We start from the raw sequence: 23,044 nt of genomic DNA, 5'->3' as shown, positions 1-23,044 counted from the left end.
ATCATCACTGGAGGCTTCGTGCCATGGATCATCACTGGAGGTTTCGGACCATGGATCATCACTGGAGGCTTCTTGCCATGGATCATCACTGGAGTGGAGAGACACACAGGAGGCCTGGATATGGGAGCAGGCACAGGACTCACCAGGCTGGGGAGACATACAGGAGGCTTAGTTCTTGGCAGAGGCACCGGATACACTGGGCCGTGGAGGCGCACTGGCGGTCTCGAGCGCGGAGCTGGCACAACCCGTTCTGGCTGGATGCCCACTTCTACCCGGCAAATGCGGGACACTGGCACAGAGCACACCAGCCTGTGAATGCTCACTCGAGACACTGTGCGCATCACCCCACAGCACGGTGCCTGACCAGTCACATGCTCGCCATGGTAAGCACCCCCCCCAATTGTTTTTGGAGTGGCCTCCCGGTCTTTAGTGCCAGCCGTGACCCTGTGTAAACCTGGGCCCTCTTTCAAGCTGCCTCCACCTTGCTCTCTGCTTCCAGCTGCTGCCACGGCAGGCGATCCTTTCCCACCAGGATCTCCTCCCATGTCCAGGATCCTTTGCCATTTAGGATGTCCTCCCATGTCCAGTCCTCCTTACCACGCTGCTTGGTCCGTTGTTGGTGGTGGGAAGTTCTGTCACGGCCGTTGAAAGAACTGGACCAAGGTGCAGTGTGGTGAGCGTACATATTATTTTATTTAGAAAAGACGCCAAACAAAAAATAAACACGACAAAACAAACTGTGAAGCTAAAGGCTATGTGCCATCAAGAAAGTCAACTTCTCACAAAGACAGGTGGGAAAGGGCTACCTAAGTATGGTTCTCAATCAGAGACAACGATAGACAGCTGTCTCTGATTGAGAACTCTACCCGGCCAAAACATAGAAATACAAATAATAGAACATAGAATACCCACCCCAAATCACACCCTGACCAAACCAAATAGAGACATAAAAAGGATCTCTATGGTCAGGGCGTGACATCTATGGTGTTTATACTTGCGTGCTATTATTTTTACAGATGAACGTGGTACCTTCAGGCATTTGGAAATTGCTCCCAAGGATAAACCAGACTGACTTGTGGAGGTCTACAATTTTTTTTCTGAGGTCTTGGCTGATTTATTTTGATTTTCCCATGATGTCAAGCAAAGAGGCAATGAGTTTGAAGGTAGGCCTTGAAATACATCCACAGGTACACCTCCAATTGACTCAAATTATGTCAATTAGCCTATCAGAAGCTTCTAAAGCCATGACATAATTTTCTGAAATTTTCCAAGCTGTATAACGGCACAGTCAACTTAGTGTATGTAAACTTCTGACCCACTGGAATTGTGATACAGGGAGTGCTAAGTGAAATAATCTGTCTGTAAACAATTGTTGGAAAAATTACTTCTGTCATGGACAAAGTAGATGTCCTAACTGACTTGCCAAAACTATAGTTTGTTAACAAGAGATTTGTGGAGGGGTTGAAAAATGAGTTTTAATGACTCCAACCTAAGTGTATCTAAACTTCCAACGTCAACTATATATTTAGAGACAAACAGATGCCGGTGAAAAATATGACCAACCTCGACACCTAGTCTTTGGTGATGCTGCCTGTCCATTAGGCAAGTGTGGGGGGGCTGTGGTGTTGGTGTGAATTCATGCTGTTGCATGGGTTTCTATTGTATTTGCGTCATTGTTGTTATGTAACAAACCAAAATGCTTAGCGATTCAATTCATAATAAACACAACACTTTGGTACTGTTTGATGATTTTGCTCTATCCCTACCTTAACATTGTACATGTGTTGCACAATGATGGTGTGATTTATGCTTTCATGCTGGCTTAGCTGAAGAGTTGCCAATTGTTTTCTAGAAACAAAATATCTGTGTTTGCTTCTTTTTGCAGTTAATGTGGACATTTCTCAATGGTAAGCACAGTGTTTGTGCCAAATTGAAGTGGTTTATAAAATCTGTGTTTATTTGATTTCAGACCACATAAGGATGTCCATGTGTTGTGTTGTAGTAGTTTATGTAATGAAAAAAATCCTACAGTCCAAATCCTACTGTAACTAACGTCTGTAATCTAGAACTAAATTCACACTTCAGATAGACTGACACATGTTGGCTAATGTGATTGGAAACTTAATTCCCTGATATGACTAGACCTGTGTTTTCTTCATGAACGTCCGTATCTTTCTTGGCTTGAGCTCACCATTAAATCCAAGCTTTCTCTGATTGCCTTACAGCACATATTACTACTGTCCTGGACTGGTAAAATGATTAATTGCATCCATCGCTGCTACTGTGACAGGAAACATATAAAAAAAGTTTCTAAAACTCAAACTCAAAAGTTGGTAGTGACGGGGTGGGGGCAACATGTGTGGGGGTCATGTTGAAGTATTATGATTAGTTCCAGCCTAATTTCTTTTTCAAAGGAGGAATGTCTCTCATTATCTATCTCTATTCTCATTCCATTATTGAGGAGCAAGAGAAGAGACACTCCCAAACTACTGCCCATTGGCCAAAGGCATTTCGGAAGGGGATTTAACTACTTGAGGGAAAGGCTGTTGCTGCAGGAGCCACAGAGGCATTGGTTATAAGGGCCCCTTCAAACTCATGCCCTGAGCTTGTCAACAGGTGTCAGAGAGAGAAGAAATAGAGTGACAGATTCTCAGGCTTTCAGAGGAGGTAGTCACAGGGAACTGCAACGGTGAGTGAAACACTGCTTTATGTCATGGTTTGATTGTTTTATTCTTGAATGTTCAATTTGAGAGGCTTTGTAATATGCGCATAAACATTTTATATGACTGCGAGTTTTGTTTTAAATTAGAGGTTGCATCTGATTTGATACATTGTTATTCATATTATGACCTGTTTAATATTTTACATACCTTTTTATTTTATTTTAACAAATGCAATTACAGACAAGATTCATACTTACTATTGAAGTAAGTAATTACCTTGAAAAAGTTATACTTACTACGAAATAAGTAATTTGCAAGTCATTATATGATATATGATCATGAGATGTTAACATATAGTAGTAGTCCTTTAAACAAAGTTTCACAATTATTATAACGACTTCATTACAAAGCTCTTTCAGTACAAGTTATACAGTAAAATAGAAAGAAACAAACAAACAAAAAGAAATGGGTTCGATTTCTTTTGATATTTTGCATCAACACCAAAAAAACTGCACAAGTTGTAACTTAGGCATCAAACCCAATACGTTTAGAGGTCCATTTCCTTGTTAATAAAATTGCCTTCTCTCACTCCTCACATTTTCATCACAGACTAAACTCCAGCCTCTCTGGTACCAGACGGAAATGCTGGGCAGTCAAGCATCAGACTAAGCATTAACAAATTATACTTCAGTCAGTCAGACATAGAGCCAGTGGGGAAATAGCTGAAGTGTCAGCTATGTCCTTACCATGGGGTAAATATGTTGTTAATACAACATACAGCTTCAGTAGATTAATTATATTTCTTTTTCTTTTCTTGTAAACCATTTTATTGAAGGTGGATTTTTTTTCTTCTGAAAATAAATAGTTTCAACAAGCTTCATAGACATGAACGGTGCTTGCCTGTGGCTCAACTTGATGAAATGCTACTGTACTGGCTCAAAGTTATCTTGGAAGCAGTGATAAAACGAACAACAGATGTAGAGCGTTGCCTGCAGCTAGCCATGAACGGGGTGGTTTCTAATATGTGATCATAAGGCCTACATAAAGCCAATGGGGTGACTATTGGGCTTTTGTAACCTTATCAAGGTTTTTTTGTGGTTTTGATGGCAGGACCAGCAGACAGAGCAGGGGGATATGAGTTTGAGCTCAGACTTACTCTAATTGCTTTCAGCTTTTTCTGCCTGCTAGTAAAGGAAAATTCGACAAATGTTGCAACCACATAAAGACCATGAGCTCTGAGCTCTTCCCCCTGTGTGCAGACTGCAGAGCGCTAAACTTTTCATCCCAGGCTTGTTGGTCCAGTGCAATTCCCCTTGAAACGGAAAAGAACAGACTGCCTGTCTGTTGACCATCTGTCTGTTGGTTAATGTGTCTCATGAGAGGATGGGGCATTGCACACAGTCTGTCCTTACTTGCTTCCCTTCCTTTCTCTCCTCCCCATGCAATGATTTTGGAGGGAAAATTGGGTCCCTGTGAGGATCTGATATTGATTGCATTCACAGTCTGAGTCTGAAGTGTTTCTTGTTAGTGAGTGAGGGGAAACATTCTACCTCCTCTTATTCCGTAAGTAGATGATGCACAACAGTGTTCCACTTTTTGGTAAAATGCAGCTTCCTCTACCCTTTGTTGAACCTTAACAATTAGAGGAGTGAGTCTAACATTTTTAGTAGCTGTTTGAAGTTTACTACCAGCACAACTTGCCAGTCTGCAATGCATGCTGGAATTGCTTAGGTACTTTCCTGCCAATCCCGGTTGGAAGTCTGTCAAACTTCACAGCTAGTCGACAAGCCTGCAAAGAATGGAGGCTGAAAAGATGAGACAGACATCCTTGTGTCTGACTATTTGAATTCCTTGTTATGTGAAGGTAATTCCCCTGTGTGTCCATGCCAACTTTGAGTGCGGAACTGCGGATACTGTTTTCTCGAAGCCTTTGAGACTGCTTCGGCTCTTCCATGACTGCACATCTGACATGCTTCACATAGAATGCGTCCCAAATGGCACCCTATTCCCTGTAGCAGTGGTATTCAACTCTTACCCTACAAGGTCCCTAGCCTACTGGTCTTCTGTTCTACCTGATAATTCATTGCACACACCTAGTGTCCCAGGTCTAATCAGTTCCTGATTATAGGGGAACAATTAAAAAAACAGTGGAACTGGCTTTGAGGTCCAGAGTTGAGTTTGCGGGCCCAATAAGGTGGAATAGAGCAAGGTTTCCCAAACTCAGTCCTTGGGACCACAAAGGGTGCACATTTGTGTTGTTGTTGCCCTAGCACTACACTGTGGATTCAAATAATCAACTAATCATCAAGCTTTGATAATTTGAATCAGCTATGTAGTGTTAGAGCAAAAAAATAAATGTGCACACCTTGGGGTTCCGAGGACCGAGTTTGGGAAATGCTGGAATAGGTTGTCATTTGGGACACAACCATGGATTCACTGACTAAGGAGAATCTTTGGTCTTACTGCTGTATCATTCCTGACGTTCCTTCCCTGCAGAGATTTAGGAGTTCATGGTAGCTGGAAGAAGGTCACATTGGAATCGTCTCTAAGACAAATAAAAGCCTTAAAATGGCAAGCATCAAATAAAACCTTGACAGTAAACTATAAATGAGCTTGTTAAGGATCTGTGTGCGCCAGCGCCTGGTGCCATTCCACAGGGCTGAATAATGTTCCTGTGATGTGGGTTATTATAAGGCTGTCATTGACTTGCTGGTCTTTCCCCTTGGTCTGATCTATGTCCTGGTTGCTGATAAAGTGCCATCTACTGTAATTATTGCCAGAGAGTCAATGGGGATGAATGGCCATAGCTGTGATGTCATAGTCTCTACGGTCTGGCTACTCTAACCTCAAGGTTTTCACCCACTGAGTTGGATAACAGACACAGGACTCGTAGCAAACATGGTGGAAAGTTTGTGTGGCACTAATACAGTTACTGTAAGTCATTAGCAGCATAGCCAACATAATTTCTCCCAACACGTTGCTTACTGATACTACATTTTCACAAGTGTTGAGCCATTTTCCCTTTGTGAAGTCTACTGTTGGATGGAAGCTTAATGCCAAGGGTTATTTGACTAAGAGGTCATTATTAGACTAATGCTAACCACTTTCATTCAGGTAAATCCTAGCCATTTTCTTATTTAGGCTAATGTTCGCAACTTTCATGTTAGCCATTTTCATTTATGCTAATCACAGAAGAAAGAGAAAACGCAGATGTGTCACACGGGGTATAAACTTGAAGCATCCAGTGAGGGCTTCTATTCAACACCTTAAATGGTAATAATGAAGTGTATTGGCAGGCAGAGGGTCAAGGAGGAGCAAGAGCTCATCATTTTCTCATAATGATCTGAATGCAGTTTTCTGTTCCAAAACTAGAATCTGTTACAAACAGAGTGCACGTTTTGTAGATTTGACTCCTTGCCAAAGTTTTTTTAAATGGCATGGTTTAGGAATGTAGGGTGAATTCGAGTTCTTGCACTTGCACACCTCAGAGATTAGGCATTCCCTAACGTAAATATGCAAATACATGCAAAAGCACGTTAATAGGATCATGCTAGCTCTTGCTTGGCTCTGCCCACCTCATTGCCTGTTCTGACTACTGTGCTTTATTGGCTCCTATTGTAAATGATGCCTCTGTCCTATCTTGGGTTAGTTATCATAATATTTAGGCTAATGTTAGTGTAAGGGGTGCGTAACTGGTTGCAGGGAAGTCAATCGCAGGAGAGCAGAACTAGGTAAAAGCCGGAGCAGTTTAATTTCAAAACCAATGACATAAAGAAATAACCAACATGGGTACAAAAACTGTTCCGTTGCACACTGCAGTATCACACACATACTGTAAACTCTCCAGGAGCATCAAAGCCATTATGTCAAACTATGAACATCTACACTAATGTTGTAGGCTGCTTATGACGCCATAACACCTATGCCATTGTGCTTATCACTTATAGGTTACTTTCACAATCCTTCAGGTGACTATATGGACAAGCCTCAGATACTGTAGCACCGCTTGTGTCACAGCTGACACCAACGTAATGAATTCAGCCTGTAGATGAGGTTGCTAGTGTTGTATGATTGATATAACCATTGATGAAGATTTCTTTATACTGGTTTACAATGTTACAGGAACAATCGCTTTGCACTATTGATCTACTGTACACCATTTATCGTTCCCATAGTTGCAATATACCATATGTGAGTTAAGGTAAAAAGCCTAGTATTTGTGCATGGTTGAGTCATTTCACTTATTTGATAGTTCCACATTGTGTGCTCCCAATTATCTATCCCGTTAGTGTTTTTGCGCTACATGCATATTTCATTGACCAATCAACATTCTTTTAAAAGTACCCTGCGCAATTTATTAAAGCATGTATGCTATTACTGTGGAGTTTCCAGTTGTCAAGCACCATGGCCTCTCTTTTAGAGGAGAGCGGAGCAGACAGTCACTTAAGTTTGGTTTTCAGTTTCCACAGACCACACAAGTTCAGACATCGACTATAAGTTGCTCCACGACCACATTTCTAATGGCTGCGTGCCAAGGACGCAGCGGTTCAATCGAACATGCTTTAGAAACAGGTAACCTCTTATTCACCATAGAGGTTTGAACCAAATTATTTCTGAAGAAGTCTTTTCAGATATATATTTGGCCTATTATTTTGATAGCATATCATTTCTCTTTCTGGGGATGTCAAAAGCTGGATGACATCACTGTCATTAGACATGACATCTTTTGGAAGACAGTGTTCCATGCTCCTTGAAGCCCTTATGGTTGGCTGAGCACTATTAATAGTTAGGAACTTGGGATAAAAGTGTTTCGTTTCGAGTGATGACTGCTGACTTTCTGCTGGAGGTTACGAGATTGCTTCATGTCCCATTTGTAAAACATAGTCTGCCTTAACTAGAACGAATGTGACTTCTTTAACAATCTTGTAAAAAAAGCCATGTTCTCTCTGGAAAATCACCCATAATAGACCAAAAAGGTATCAAGACCAGTGCTCTTTGTGCATGTCAAAAGTTGCATATCAATTTCACCAATTATTCCACTTATTTTCCCCTCTAGCCATGACCACTAGACTTCACTGGCTCACAAGAGCCCTATGCCTGATAAGCATACTGTGCACTGTCACTTCCAAGTATGTGACAGAAGATTATTCATCCCCCGCTGAGAAAGAAGTCACCTTCAGCCACGTCTATAAGATTGACCTGGCCAAGAGCCCTGAGTGTAAACTCGCCTTGCAGACCCTCCCTTCCCAACAGGACCAGTTTTCAGGCCTGCAAGAGCTGGAAGGGGGCACTACTCTGGAGGGGGAAAACAACATCGTTTTCAGGCACCAAATCAACCTCAAGACCCCAAAGTGTGACTGTGATGAGTCGGAGAGCTTTACGTCTCTGCTGTACAGAGTCAACGGGCTGGAGGAGGAGGTGGAACATCTGAAGAGTCAGTGCTCCCAGGGCTGCTGTGGTGGAAAAGGTGGTGGAGCAGGAGGTAAGCCTACAGTGCAGTCCATCACCATGAGATCTGACAGAACATCTATATTCAATAGCTAAAATACATTGAGTGTACAGTTTTTGACACACTCAACCGGGTGCAGCTGATACCTATACCTACCATACCTTGTTCAAAGGCACTTCAATATTTTGTCTTTCCCATTCACCCTTTGAATGGCAAACATACACAATCCATGTCTCAATTGTCTCAAGGCTTAAACATCCTTCTTTAACCTGTCTCCTCCCCTTCAGCTACACTGATTGAAGTGGATTTAACAGGTGACATCAATAAGGGATCATAGCTTTCAGTTGGATTCACCTGGTCAGTCTATGTCATGGAAAGAGCAGGAGTTCCTAATGTTTAGTACACTCAGTGTATATCTGAAAAGAAATGTGGAACTTAATCCCAGATGTTATTTAAAACTGTGAAACTGGTCTCCCAAGTGGTGCAGCAGTCTAAGGCACTGCATCGCAGTGCTAGAGGCATCACTACAGATCCGGGTTCGATCCCGGGCTGTGTTGCAGCCGGCCGCTAGTTGGATGGTGTTTTCTCCGACACATTGGTGCGGCTGGCTTCTGGGTTATGCGAGTAGTGTGTCAAGAAGCAGTTTGGCTAGGCAGGGTTGTGTTTTCGGGGGGGACACATCGCTCTCGACCTTCGCCTCTCCCAAGTCTGTACGGGAGTTGCAGCGATGGAACAGGACTGTAATTACCAATTGTATATCACAAAATTGGGGAGAAAAAGGGGTAATAAGTACAAAAAATATATATATAACTGTTGCACTGTTTGAAAAAATGATTGATGCACGGTCACTTACATTACACTTACAGTACAGACACTTCAGATGTCACATAACGTGATTTCCTAAACTTCCACAGGTGTGGACACTAGCTGTAGTGGCCACGGGACCTACCAGCACAACACCTGCAGTTGTCAATGCAACCCTAGCTGGGAGGGTCCTGACTGCTCCATTTCCACCTGTCCTGATGAGTGCAACGACAACGGCCGCTGTGTGGATGGCAAGTGTGTCTGCCACGCTGGCTATACGGGGAGTGACTGCAGCCAGCTGATGTGCCCAGGCGACTGCAACGATAAGGGACACTGCGTGGACGGCAAGTGTGTTTGCTTCAGCCACTTCACTGGCGAGGACTGCAGCGAACAGAAATGCGATCCTGACTGCATCCACGGCACCTGCGTGAACGGAATGTGTATCTGTGACGAAGGCTTCTTTGGGGAAGACTGCTCTACAGGTAGAAGTTCTTATATAGGCTGAGGTTATAATCAGGTCATAATATCTTATTCATTATTATATAAAAGGAAAACTGATCCAAGATCAGCATTCCTAGTTTGAAATGGCCTAGATCTACATGGCAAACTCTACCTTTTGTTGATTCGCAGAACTGAAATGCAGAAAATCTACAGCTGTAGGATCCTTAGGGTTCTAAGGTTTCATAAACACTTTAAACTTGCCATTAGGTACTGGTTATTTGATTATTAGTTAAATAGCAGTTAAGCAGAAAATTTGCAGTCAAAACATTCTGTCAGATAAATTCACTGCTTCCACACTTGTGAAAGTGACAGCAATTGCTGCAGCCTCAAACTGTCTAAAGATTTCACTTTGTTAAAACCAAGTTTGTGCACAGACCCATGGTAGCTGGTCAGCTATTGCACTCAATAGCTTTATAGTAATGTGCATGTAGGAACTGTTGAACTGTTGCTTACAACAACAACAGGGACGTGTCAAGGGGGAAGAGGGAGGCTATGTGAGTTTACGAGTTAGATTTGGAGGATAAATATTATGAGTATAGGACAAAAGCTACAGTATACTGAGACATTTTCTGTTTTGTGTGATCAGACCTTGAGGTGCATCATCATCACCAATGCTGTTTTCTTTTTAGTGACCATCAAAAGCAATGCTAACCATATTTCACAACTATGATCGAGACTGGGATCTGAATTTAGGCCTTTGGAGATTTGTACATTGATAAAGAACTCAGACACACATTTCAAATAAATCATCTAGAGAAAACCTAAATTGTTTTATTCTGCCCACAAAAAGCCTTGGTGGATTTCTGTGGATTGGTAAAAGCCAGATCAATGTCCTACAGATGCTGCATGTCCATTTGTAAAAGCCAGATCAATGTCCTACAGATGCTGCATGTGGATTTGTAAAATCCAGCTCAATGTCCTACAGATGCTGCATGTGGATTTGTAAAAGCCAGATCAATGTCCTACAGATGCTGCATGTGGATTTGTAAAAGCCAGATCAATGTCCTACAGATGCTGCATGTGGATTTGGTCTGCTTTCCATGTACGTCTCCTGAGTTGTCCCTTAACGCTCTTTTCACCATGATACAGTAGACTCTGTAAAAACAGGACCTTATGTGAGTCACTGAAAAGTGGGATGTCTCACACCGACAAATGACAGTTCCATGCAGAAATGTACATTCACATTTCTGCTTCACATTTGAGAGTCACGTCCATTTTCAAATTGGTGGTCTTGACTATTATTTGAATAACATACTGTACCCTTTAGCAATGCCCAAATGCATTGACATTATCTATGGTCACTTTTAACTACATGGAAACAGTACATGTGCTTCCCCACTTGTTTATCATATTAATCACGACAGAGAACACTGAACAGCACACGTTTGGCCCAGTTGATGGAAGTCCTACTTACAGTTGTCTCAAAAAATGTTTAACACCATAATGATGTGTCTTTGGCTGAGAACCTGCCACTGTATGGCAGCATTCGTGCAAAACTGAAAGCGCAAACCACTGCTTTTAATCAGGGCAAGGCGACCAGAAACATGACCGAATACAAACAGTGTAGCTATTCCCTCCGCAAGGCAATCAAACAAGCTCTCAGTATAGAGACAAAGTAGTCACAATTCAACGGCTCAGACATGAGAGGTATGTGGCAGGGTCTACAGTCAATCACTGACTACAAAAAGAAAACCAGCCTCGTTGCGGACCCCGATGTCTTGCTCTCAGACAAACTAAACAACTTCTTTGCTCGCTTTGAGGACAATACCGTGCCACCGACACAGCCCACTACCAAAACCTGCGGGCTCTCCTTCACAGCAGCCAACGTGAGTAAAACATTTAAACGTGTTAACCCTCGCAAGGCTGCCGGCCCAGACGGCATCCCTAGCCGTGTCCTCAGAGCATGCGCAGACCAGCTGGCTGGTGTGTTTACGGACATATTCAATCAATCCCTATCCCAGTCTGCTGTTCTCACATGCTTCAAGAGGGCCACCATGTTCCTGTTCCCAAGAAAGCTAAGGTAACTGAGCTAAACGACTATTGTAGCACCCACTTCCGTCATCATGAAGTGCTTTGAGAGGCTAGTCAAGGATCATATCACCTCCACCCTACCTGACACCCTAGACCCCCTCAAATTTGCTTACCGCCCCAATAGGTCCACAGACGACGCAATGGCAATCACACTGCCCTAACCCATCTGGACAAGAGGAATACCTATGTAAGAATGCTGTTCATCGACTACAGCTCAGCATTTAACACCATAGTACCCTCCAGACTCGTCATTAAGCTCGAGACCCTGGGTCTCGACACCACCCTGTGCAACTGGGTCCTGGACTTTCTGACGAGACGCCCCCAGGTGGTAGGAAACAACATCTCCACCCCACTGATCCTCAACACTGGGTCCCCACAAGGGTGAGTTCTCAGCCCTCTCCTGTACTCCCTGTTCACCCATGACTGCGTGGCCATGCGTACCTCCAACTCAATCATCGAGTTTGCAGACGATACTACAGGGGTAGGCTTGATTACCAACAGCGACGAGGCGGCCTACAGGGAGGAGCTGAGGGCCCTTGGAGTGTGGTGTCAGGAAAATAACCTCACACTCAACGTCAATAAAACAAAGGAGATGATCGTGGACTTCAGGAAACAGCAGAGGGCACCCCCCTATCCACATCGACAGGACACTAGTGGAGAAGGTGGAAAGTTTTAAGTTCCTCTGCGTACATATCACAGACAAACTGAAATGGTCCACCCACACAGGCAGCGTGGTGAAGAAGGCGCAACAGCGCCTCTTCAATCTCAGGAGGCTGAAGAAATTGGGCTTATCACCAAAAACACTCACAAACTTTTACAGATGCACAATCAAGAGCATCCTGTCGGGCTGTATCACCGCCTGGTACGGCAACTGATCCGCCCACAACCGTAAGGCTCTCCAGAGGGTAGTGAGTTCCGCACAATGCATCACCGGGGGCAAACTACCTGCCCTCCAGGACACCTACACCACCCGATGTCACAGGATGGCCAAAAAGATCATCAAGGACATCAAACGCTGCCTGTTCACCCTGCTATCATCCAGAAGGCGGGGTCAGTACAGGTGCATCAAAGCTGGGACCGAGAGACTGAAAAACAGCTTCTACCTCAAGGCCATCAGACTGTTAAACAGCCACCACTAACATTGAGTGGCTGCTGCCAACATACTGACTCAAATCTCTACCCACTTTAATAATAAAAAATTGGATGTAATAAATGTTTCACAAGTCACTTTAAACAATGCCACTTTATATAATATTTACACACCCTACATTACTCATCTCATATGTATATACTGTACTCTGTACCATCTACTGCATCTTGCCTATGCCGTTCAGCCATCGCTCATCCATATATTTATATGTACATATTCTTATTCATTCCTTTGTTGTTGTGAAATTGTTAGATTACTTGTTAGATTTTACTGCATGGTCAGAACTAGAAGCATAAGCATTTCGCTACACTCGCATTAACATCTGCTAACCATGTGTATGTGACCAATAAAATGTGAATTGATTTGGTGATTTGATTTGTAGATGTATGATTCTCTTCTTTATGAAGTCCAAACATAATTTAATAATTTTCTTCTTCAAAATATGCCTCCCTCGATCAGTGAGGACAAAAATGTATCTTGGCTGTTCTGAAATATTATTTAAGGGCATAATTGTTACTGGCAGAAGCTGTAGAAAACGGCAGCAACAGTTGTAGAAAACGGCAGCAACAGTTGTATTAACTGCCACTGGATGGAAATGCTCCTCCTGAAGAGAAAGAAAACATTGAGCTTCCTGCCTTTAACATATGGAACAAGGTCCAAGCCTGCTGTGAATTCTTTCCTGGTAAATGTGGTCTCCTTAGCACCTATTTCATATTTCCCCCAATGTACACACGCTTTTTCTGCACTTTAATTCCTCGAATTCAGCACATACGCTCGGTCGTCTGTGTCCGTATTTCCCTGTATCCGCAGGAATATCTTGGCTTGGAAAGTTTGCTTCGTACACTGCTGACTGGCCGTCTCCCCCCATACTGTCTGATTCGCCCGACCCTATTTCCACCATCTTGATTGAAGGATCGTGTCTAGATACAGTATCACGCTGTAACTGCAGAAAATTAATATGTTTTCCCCAATTTTCTAAATGGTGTTTTCCTTAAATCAGATATGTTATTTCTGTCAGAGTTACATTGAGTGAAATGTGAAAAGAGTAAAAAAGAGAGAGCAATAACATAGTGAACTTATTACACCTACTGACCTCGCCAAGAGGTCCGGAATTCTTGGCGTAACAACTGAAGTGTTGGCCTAACAGGCCCCCATGTCTATCCTGGTTGGGGCTACCCCTCAAATTCATCACAATAACATAGTGAGTAACATAAAGTTTTGAACCTTAACTAATCATACCTCTGTGTCCCCCTCAGTGACGGGCCCTAACGGCCTGCGTCTGGTAAGGGTGACTGATAATTCTCTGCTGGTGGAATGGGAGGCTGTGAAAGCAGCAGAGTACTACATCCTGACCTGGCACCCTGAGGGCAATGAGGCAGAGCTGGAGCGGTTCACCGTGCCCAACACAGAGACCTCCTACCTGATCACAGGACTCAGCCCAGGTGTCACCTACATTGTGCAGGTGTACGCTGTCATCAAGGAGATCCAGAGCAAGGGGGACAGGATTGAGGCGACCACAGGTAAGGGAGTGAAGTGAACTACAGAGGAAAGTACAGTATGTTTCACATAACATTGATTTTCATATTTTACTCAAAAGTCCAGGTGCTTTTGTTTGTGGTAAGTGGTTCTGAATGCCAATTTAAATGTCCTGTCGTCACATAAAACTCTCTATGTACAGATCACCCCAATAACCCTGAATACTGTTTGTACTAAATGATTCACTTAGTGATCGTTTGCTTACCATTAGGTTTAAGGTAATTACACCAGTCAGCCTAATTAAAAGGAAATGAAGCTGTAGACACATTTTATGGAAAGAGAGACACAGAGCACTGAGCCTTGGGCCCTGGGCTCTGCTTGTGCGGTTAGCCATGGAAAACATCTCAGTGCATGACATTCCTGTCTGGGTATGAGAAAAGGCCTGATCATCCGGCTATGATGAAGAATTAGCGTGAGACAAACAGTTCTCAGTCACACAGTATGCTTAACTTCAAACGTTATCCCTTTCAAATGGTTTTAAATCATTTTTTTTCCGATTAGAAAGAACTGTTAAAGAACATTATCCAGACTATTTTCCCTGGCCTGGAATGGATTTATATGCAAAATCACATATAGGAAACCTCATAGAAACCAGTAGGAAACATGCCCTGGTCCTTGGTTCTGTATGATAGCGATGACACTCTTGGGTACCCTATTAGACGTCTCTCATAACTTGTATCTAACTATAACACCATTAGTGACAATTTATGTGTCAACGCAGGTGACATTTAAATGGCTACAGTGCCTTGCGAAAGTATTCGGCCCCCTTGAACTTTGCGACCTTTTGCCACATTTCAGGCTTCAAACATAAAGATATAAAACTGTATTTTTTTTGTGAAGAATCAACAAGAAGTGGGACACAATCATGAAGTGGAACGACATTTATTGGATATTTCAAACTTTTTTATCAAATCAAAAACTGAAAAATTGGGCGTGCAAAATTATTCAGCCCCCTTAAGTTAATACTTTGTAGCGCCACCTTTTGCTGCGATTACAGCTGTAAGTCGCTTGGGGTATGTCTCTATCAGTTTTGCACATCGAGAGACCGAAATTTTTTCCCATTCCTCCTTGCAAAACAGCTCGAGCTCAGTGAGGTTGGATGGAGAGCATTTGTGAACAGCAGTTTTCAGTTCTTTCAGATCTGGACTTTGACTTGGCCATTCTAACACCTGGATATGTTTATTTTTGAACCATTCCATTGTAGATTTTGCTTTATGTTTTGGATCATTGTCTTGTTGGAAGACAAATCTCCGTCCCAGTCTCAGGTCTTTTGCAGACTCCATCAGGTTTTCTTCCAGAATGGTCCTGTATTTGGCTCCATCCATCTTCCCATCAATTTTAACCATCTTCCCTGTCCCTGCTGAAGAAAAGCAGGCCCAAACCATGATGCTGCCACCACCATGTTTGACAGTGGGGATGATGTGTTCAGGGTGATGAGGTGTGTTGCTTTTACGCCAAACATAACATTTTGCATTGTTGCCAAAAAGTTCAATTTTGGTTTCATCTGACCAGAGCACCTTCTTCCACATGTTTGGTGTGTCTCCCAGGTGGCTTGTGGCAAACTTTAAACAACACTTTTTATGGATATCTTTAAGAAATGGCTTTCTTCTTGCCACTCTTCCATAAAGGCCAGATTTGTGCAATATACGACTGATTGTTGTCCTATGGACAGAGTCTCCCACCTCAGCTGTAGATCTCTGCAGTTCATCCAGAGTGATCATGGGCCTCTTGGCTGCATCTCTGATCAGTCTTCTCCTTGTATGAGCTGAAAGTTAAGAGGGACGGCCAGGTCTTGGTAGATTTGCAGTGGTCTGATACTCCTTCCATTTCAATATTATCGCTTGCACAGTGCTCCTTGGGATGTTTAAAGCTTGGGAAATATTTTGTATCCAAATCCGGCTTTAAACTTCTTCACAACAGTATCTCGGACCTGCCTGGTGTGTTCCTTGTTCTTCATGATGCTCTCTGCGCTTTTAACGGACCTCTGAGACTATCACAGTGCAGGTGCATTTATACGGAGACTTGATTACACACAGGTGGATTGTATTTATCATCATTAGTCATTTAGGTCAACATTGGATCATTCAGAGATCCTCACTGAACTTCTGGAGAGAGTTTGCTGCACTGAAAGTAAAGGGGCCGAATAATTTTGCACGCCCAATTTTTCAGTTTTTGATTTGTTAAAAAAGTTTGAAATATCCAATAAATGTTGTTCCACTTCATGATTGTGCCCCACTTGTTGTTGATTCTTCACAAAAAATACAGTTTTATATCTTTATGTTTGAAGCCTGAAATGTGGCAAAAGGCCGCAAAGTTCAAGGGGGCCGAATACTTTCGCAAGGCACTGTAAATGTTATTATTCTGGCATATTCTAATGAGACTATGTTGAACCTACACAGAGGTGTCTGGTATTGATGGTATCCGGGTATTGGGCCAGACTGAGGACTCTATCCAGGTGGACTGGCAGAACCCTGCAGCACCTCTGGACCACTTCAGGCTGACCTATGCTAACCCTGACGGGCAGGAGGAGGAGCAGAACGTACCAATGATTGCAGAGGCCAGGACCACCCACACCATCGTAGGTATGTCATTTAAATTGGAGAACACCGTCTGAAATAGATTTGAATAGAATAGTGTGAGGCCCAATGCAGGACATGAGAATCGGGTACAGGGAGTGAACCATTTAATACAGACGCACATGTAACGGAACAGGGACAGCGTCTGGACATAAACACGACACAACAAAATGCTACTACAGGGAACAACACAGAGGAGCAGACATATACACAGGGGCAATCAACAAAGTGAGGGAGTCCAGGTGAGCCCAATGAGCAGAGCTGCGCGTAATGATGGTAACAGGTGCTTATGATGACGGGTAGCCTGGCGCCCTCGAGCGCCAGGGAGGGGGAGCGGGAGCAGGCATGACAAATAGTCCATCATATTTTACAACCTTTGAATAGAATAGGACTTCATGTTTTACAACTGTTACCTGTGTAACTGTCTGTTCCCTAATGGTCTCCACCTCTCCCCATTTGAGCAGAACACGCATAACCCTTTGAGTATTCACAGATCTATGTACCCGTAACGGCTAATCATTAAATTGTGTTCAAATGTATTGTGGTAGATTAAGAACCTTGAACTACTATGAGGTTTTGCAAACCTGTATGCTTACTTGCCCTGTGTGTGTGTGTGTTATACAGGACTGCAACCTGGCACTGAGTACCTCATCACAGTGCAAGGCATCAAAGGGACCATCGAAGGGAAAGCCTCCTTCGCCACCGGGGTCACAGGTGACTGCTGCTGATACTAAACAACAGAGACTTTCTGTGGGTTTCAGAAAGTGAGGAGACAGTGTCTGCGTCCCAAATGGACCCCTATTCCCTATATAGTGCACTACTTTTGACCAGTGAGCCCTGGTCAGAAGTAGTTCATAGGGAATAGGGTGCCACCTGGGACATGGGTACTGTATCCAACATCAGCGAGCGGTAACCACCCTCTGTGGCACACTGGACCATAGTCCAACTCAAAATCACATGTGGGGGGGACGATCTCAATGGACATTGAAAGGACTATAACCAAATCAAAATTATGTAGAAATTATAATAGACCTTCATTTATAGTCTCTTTTCACTCTGTCCAGCTTGCTAATAGTCATCGTAATGGAAGCTAGATTGTCAGGGAGCATCGAAAATTCCAAAAGCGATAGATAAAGGACTATTTTTGCACATTTTGACGGCAAGGCAATATAATCCATTTTAAGTGCGGCCCCCTGGACCTCGTTGAAGACCGAATGTGGCCTGCGGAGAAAATGAGTTTGACACTTCTGCTCTAAACCATTCCCAACTCTACTGTGAGAACAGCGGAGTAAAATAGGCACAGAATGTGTTAGAGTCCATAGCTTGATAAAGTAAAGTACTGTAACCTGGTGTTAGGTCTCACTATAACAGCCAATGATAGTAGAATATGAACGTGGTCAGGAAGACTAATAATTATGGGTAGTGATTATGGGTCATAAATCACAGTTTAATAATCTGGATAGATTCTAATGATCGTGGTAAGAGTGTCTGGACCAGGATCCGAGCCCTAAGGCCAGTGTAGTCCATGATTTACATAAGCCACCTGGTCCTTTAAAAATATGAACATGGGAATCACTTATTTGGATCTCACAAGCATTCTCTTGAGTATTTTGCGTGAGGATGAATTCATAAAGGATGTTAACTTCTACAGCCGGTCCTGCCAACCCGATACCTGCCACTTATTTGACCGACTGAAATGACTGTCTACAATTGCAGCTTGGCCTGCTCCTTTTGTTGGCTGTTTATTTCAGGAGATGTATTACAGTAGTTCAAAAGCAGAGCTGTCCCTGTCTCATTACGGTGATGGTGCTTTTTGTTTTCTCAACCCTCAGGTGACATTTAATGGGTTTCATTTGGGAGTTAACCATTGTAGCGTTTCCGGTTTGATGGTTGTCAGGTGTCTTTCTATTACCTCACACATCCGTCTTCACAGAGCTAATCTTCACACAAGACAAGGTGGCCTGTCTCAACTTCCACCACGGAAACCTTTACTTGAGGAGTTGCACGAAAGGCTTATAGTGATTTTGGAAGTTGGAACTCCAGAGTTCCCTTAGATAGGCGTAGAATTGTTTCAAGATGAGTGTGTGGGCCGGGAACTTTTAAAAGGTCACCTATTGTTGCTACTGCCCAGTTTGTTCTCCTCAGAGCGATATGGTCACACACGCGATAGAAAAATAGGAAAATTCGAACATAATAGCAATCACATAGAGGCAGTTTATTGTGACTGTCTGTGAGTATATGAGCCTCCTAATAACCGTACAGAGTATGAAACTGTATCCTTTGGGGCCACCCCTGACAGCTCACATTATGTAAGCCTCAATTAGAGGAGCTTTGTTCCTTCCTCTCAGCAAGTTATACATTACAGAACATTTTCTCACAAGTGGCCGGTCCACTTACAACAAGAGGGGGAAATGGCTTTTCAATTCCTCTCTCTTTCAGGAAAGATCTGCTATTTATTTACTGTGAAAATCAGCTAGAATGCATTCTTCTTTTATTGAATGGCATTATAGTATTTTGTGAAACAAATGTCTCTCTTCTCCTGTCATAAATCATAAATCCTTATTTCATAGACAATGAAACGGTGGACTACGACGTTAGACCTTGTAACGTGTGCACAGTTCCTGCGTCAGTATTGTTGCCAGGGCTCAGTAAGGAGAGATAAATTGTAGCAACCTGAAAGCATTCGGGACAAGCCAAAATCAACAGAATTGCTACCTGTCACAGTAACCTGCCAGAGGATTGTAAGGCTCATAAACACAACATAGTAGTCTACTGGTGCTACCGCATCAGATTCAATAAGGTTTACACAGGAGCGGCCATATAACTAGAAGCAGATGCATGGCTAGGTGAAAGTCAGGGAAAGTGTTTAGTCTTCATCATGGTCCCTGGACTCTAAGGCCATGTGGAGCTGTGCAGTACAGTTGGGCTGCAGTCAGTGATGTGGGTGGAGGAGTACTCTGGCATCTTTCAGAGTTAGTCTGAGGCACTGAAGTTACTAATCTCTCCTGCCACCTAATTGCAGTGTGGATGGACTCACGTACAGACTGACCCACATGGGACGAATTGCACCCTTCTGGCTCCTCGAGCACTAGACTTTCTGCTGTCATTGTCCGTTTAAATAAAGCTTGTGAATGGGAACAAACTACTAGCAGCTTTCTCCCCAGCCTGTAAGGATGGTAAGGAGGCCTACTGATGGATAAGCTGTTTTCCACATGGTAAACCGCAACCGGTGTTTTGTAGTCTCCCCACTCAGCTACCGTGGCAGCAGAAGCTTGAGCTATCCAAAGCCGTCATACATCACGACATGGCCTCGCCAAACGTGGTCTCTTCCCACGGAAACATAACACCTACCAACGTGCTGATCTGTTTAAGTGTGAGCAACCAAACATGGGAAAGGATCAGAAAGCTGTGGCACGTGTGGCTGTCTGCATTTTAAACTCCTACACGGTACATAGGCCTTTCTCTGAGGCTACTGATACTATGTGTAACTCATTTGCATTTTCTTGTGATTAACCCCTGTCAGCTTGTCAAGCAATGTACCCACATACAGTGGCAAAAAGACAGCAGCTAAACCTTATAAGTGCCTCCCGATGCCGGCACTCTCTCTTTGGACGCATCAATAATCCGTTTTCATGATGCGGATAGCGTGGTGACATAGAGCTGACCTTGGAGGAGTCGCAGAGGGATAGCCTAAATGATGATTGCTTTTACATGTCTTCTCACTTCCTCTCTCTGTCTGGCTGCTGATGCCACTGATGCTTGCCTTCCCTGACCCCCGTAGAGCTGCAAGCTCCATTCCCCTCACTCACCCTGCTCTGCTGGGTGCTCCTCTCTGGGTCCTCCCTGTCAGTCTGCTCACATCCGCCATATATCTTCTCTGTCCCCTGAGACCTTAAGCCCATTGACTTCCTCGTCATAGAGAGAGCGTGCCCCAGCAAGCATTGGCCCCATCTGGGTATCTGGTTGGCAAGGTGGGCACAGGCTAGCCCACACCAAGCCCACACCAGCCCAACACGGGCTAGCCCACAGTAATTCCATATCAGCCCAACAGAGACTATCCCAGCGTGGGCTTGCCCACTCCAAGCCCACACCAGCCGACACAGGTTAGCCCCACACCAAGCCCAACACAGTCTATCCCAAACCAGTCCCAGCTAGAGGTGGGGGCTCATTCAAATATTTGGTTCCAGTTAAAGTGTTCTGTTGTGTAATGCCCACATGTTTTAAAATCTTGTTTACAGCCAATGATGAAGTCTCAAAAAATACTTAAATAACATACCGTATGAGATAATAGTTTCTCTTGTAAAAAATCTATGTATTAGAGATGGGCATTTCGTGTCTTTTCGGTGAGCTGGCGCATTTGGCTCTTCGTTCATGATGTTAAAAAATAGCAAATCTCCAATGTAAAGCCCAAAACGTAGGCTGCCTTTATGTCAGATCATGAAATGCAAGTTCAAAATATTTTTTTATTTGGCCAAATTCTTAGATGGCCTGTAGTTATTATTGTTAATATTTTTTCATGCACTGAAAAAATGTGCATGGACCAGCATGACGTGCTGTTTATTGTTTCTGCAGTGAGGATTCACCTTTAGAGAATTATGTTGTAAATTAGCTGAAGGGAGGATGGCTCATAATAATGTCCGGAACAGAGCGAATGGAATGGCATAAAACACCTGGAAACCATGTGTTTGATGTATTTGATACCATTCCATAAATTCTGCTCCAGCCATTACCACGAGCCCGTCCTCCCCACTTAAGGTGCCACCAACCTCCTGTGGTAGTAGCAGTATGCAAATCAGGGAGCCAAATGAAGACCTGTGCTGGGAAAAGATTGGCTTATTTCAGGCAAAGTAAGGACTGACTTCAACAGATATGAACTGCCCACACAAATGCCTTAGGGACCAACGTGAAGCTGATGAGCAAAGGCGCATTGGCAACCTATATATGGTCAATATTTTTACTCGCATTGGGCCAACATTGTGCCAATGTAGATGTATATGCTGGGTCTGCGTTCCTTTTCCAGCCTGTTCCAAGGGTCTCTGTCTGCTCCTCACAGGAGTGAAGAGCCCAACAGAAAATCATTTGACCGACTTGGATAAAATGAATGCTTGAATGGTGTTTTATAAACCACATACCTGAGTGTCCTTATAGAAAATAGTGATTCTTCATACAACGTCTTCTCTGCCTACATCTCAAATATGTCAACAGATCTTGACGATCCTACTAACCTCTTGACCAAAGAAGTGACAGAGGATACCGCTACCGTGGAATGGCAGAAGGTACAAGCAGAGATTGACGGCTACGTGATCACCTACAGCTCTGCGGAGGGCTCCAGTGGGGATATCTCTGTTGGGGCAGACAGCACCTCACACAGGCTGACTGGGCTGAGGCCTGGAGTCCTCTACACAGTCTACATATGGGCTGTCAAGGGCTCCCGGGTCAGCAGGAAGAGCTCCACAGAAGCTGAGACAGGTAAACTGTTAACCAAATGCCTGACTTGTTTTTGTTTCAGTTCTCGAAATAGTCTTAAGTGACGTCTGTCTTTATACTTTGATCCTGATGGCTTGTGGATGAATGGCAGAGAACTTCTCATCCTATGCTTTATGTAGGTCCTTTGTGCAAGAGGACATTTTTTAATGTTGGGGTCTTGTGGATAGTTCTTAGGGCTATATTTTCACTTTTAAAGGGATGCACTTTACAAAATGACAACATGGTACAACAAAAAAAACAGCCAGCCAGACATTCACCCTCAGCACTTTTATGAATATTTATCTTCTTTACATCTTTTCCAAGAGGGAAACTCTTGCTCAGACCTGTGCTGGGCAAGCTATTTAAAGTAATTAGGTAGACACTTCTTTTGCCTATAGCTGTGGAGCATGTTTGTGGAAATGTTTTAGAGACATTTAAGGAGAGCTTAAGGGAGCTAGAAATGGTTCCTTCCTTATTTAATTCTGCTCATTTGAAAGAAACACCAAACATATGCTTCCCTTGTGTGTCAATGTGATGGGATAAAAGGAGGAAGCAGTAACGGCTTGGTGGGGCCATTTCAATAACCCCTCGGTTCACATAACTATTTGTTTAACTTTCACTTACTGGCAATCCAGTCAGCAAAATACTATCAAATACTTGAGATCAACGTTATACATAAAGGAAAGAGAGAGAGAGAGAGAGAGAGAGAGAGAGAGAGAGAGAGAGAGAGAGAGAGAGAGAGAGAGAGAAAGAGAGGAGAGTGCATTTTAACTGCTGTTTATGGCATTAAAACAGAAGGCTCAAGTACTATACCAGCTGACGCCCACCATCAGGAAATACAGGCTATAGATAAGCACTGTGTAGGAAA

General features: G+C 43.4%; 1 protein-coding gene across 2 annotated transcripts in view; it reads left to right on the top strand.

Annotated features, from left to right (window-relative positions):
* Positions 1-2,545: 2,545 nt before the first annotated feature.
* The window catches only part of LOC109875075 (tenascin-N-like), a 31,777-nt gene continuing 11,278 nt past the window's right edge, over positions 2,546-23,044 (top strand). For both annotated transcript variants that reach the window (XM_031810191.1, XM_031810190.1), the window contains exons 1-7: positions 2,546-2,689; positions 7,720-8,145; positions 9,027-9,398; positions 13,855-14,118; positions 16,534-16,716; positions 17,335-17,424; positions 21,916-22,179. In XM_031810191.1, the coding sequence (XP_031666051.1) occupies positions 7,722-8,145; positions 9,027-9,398; positions 13,855-14,118; positions 16,534-16,716; positions 17,335-17,424; positions 21,916-22,179 (1,597 nt within the window). In that variant the 5' untranslated portion in view covers positions 2,546-2,689; positions 7,720-7,721. The remainder of the gene's footprint in view (positions 2,690-7,719; positions 8,146-9,026; positions 9,399-13,854; positions 14,119-16,533; positions 16,717-17,334; positions 17,425-21,915; positions 22,180-23,044) is intronic.

The sequence above is a fragment of the Oncorhynchus kisutch genome, linkage group LG30 (assembly GCF_002021735.2).
Source record: "Oncorhynchus kisutch isolate 150728-3 linkage group LG30, Okis_V2, whole genome shotgun sequence".
In the NCBI taxonomy this organism is placed as follows: domain Eukaryota; kingdom Metazoa; phylum Chordata; class Actinopteri; order Salmoniformes; family Salmonidae; genus Oncorhynchus; species Oncorhynchus kisutch.
This window is presented reverse-complemented; position numbering and strand designations above follow the sequence as displayed.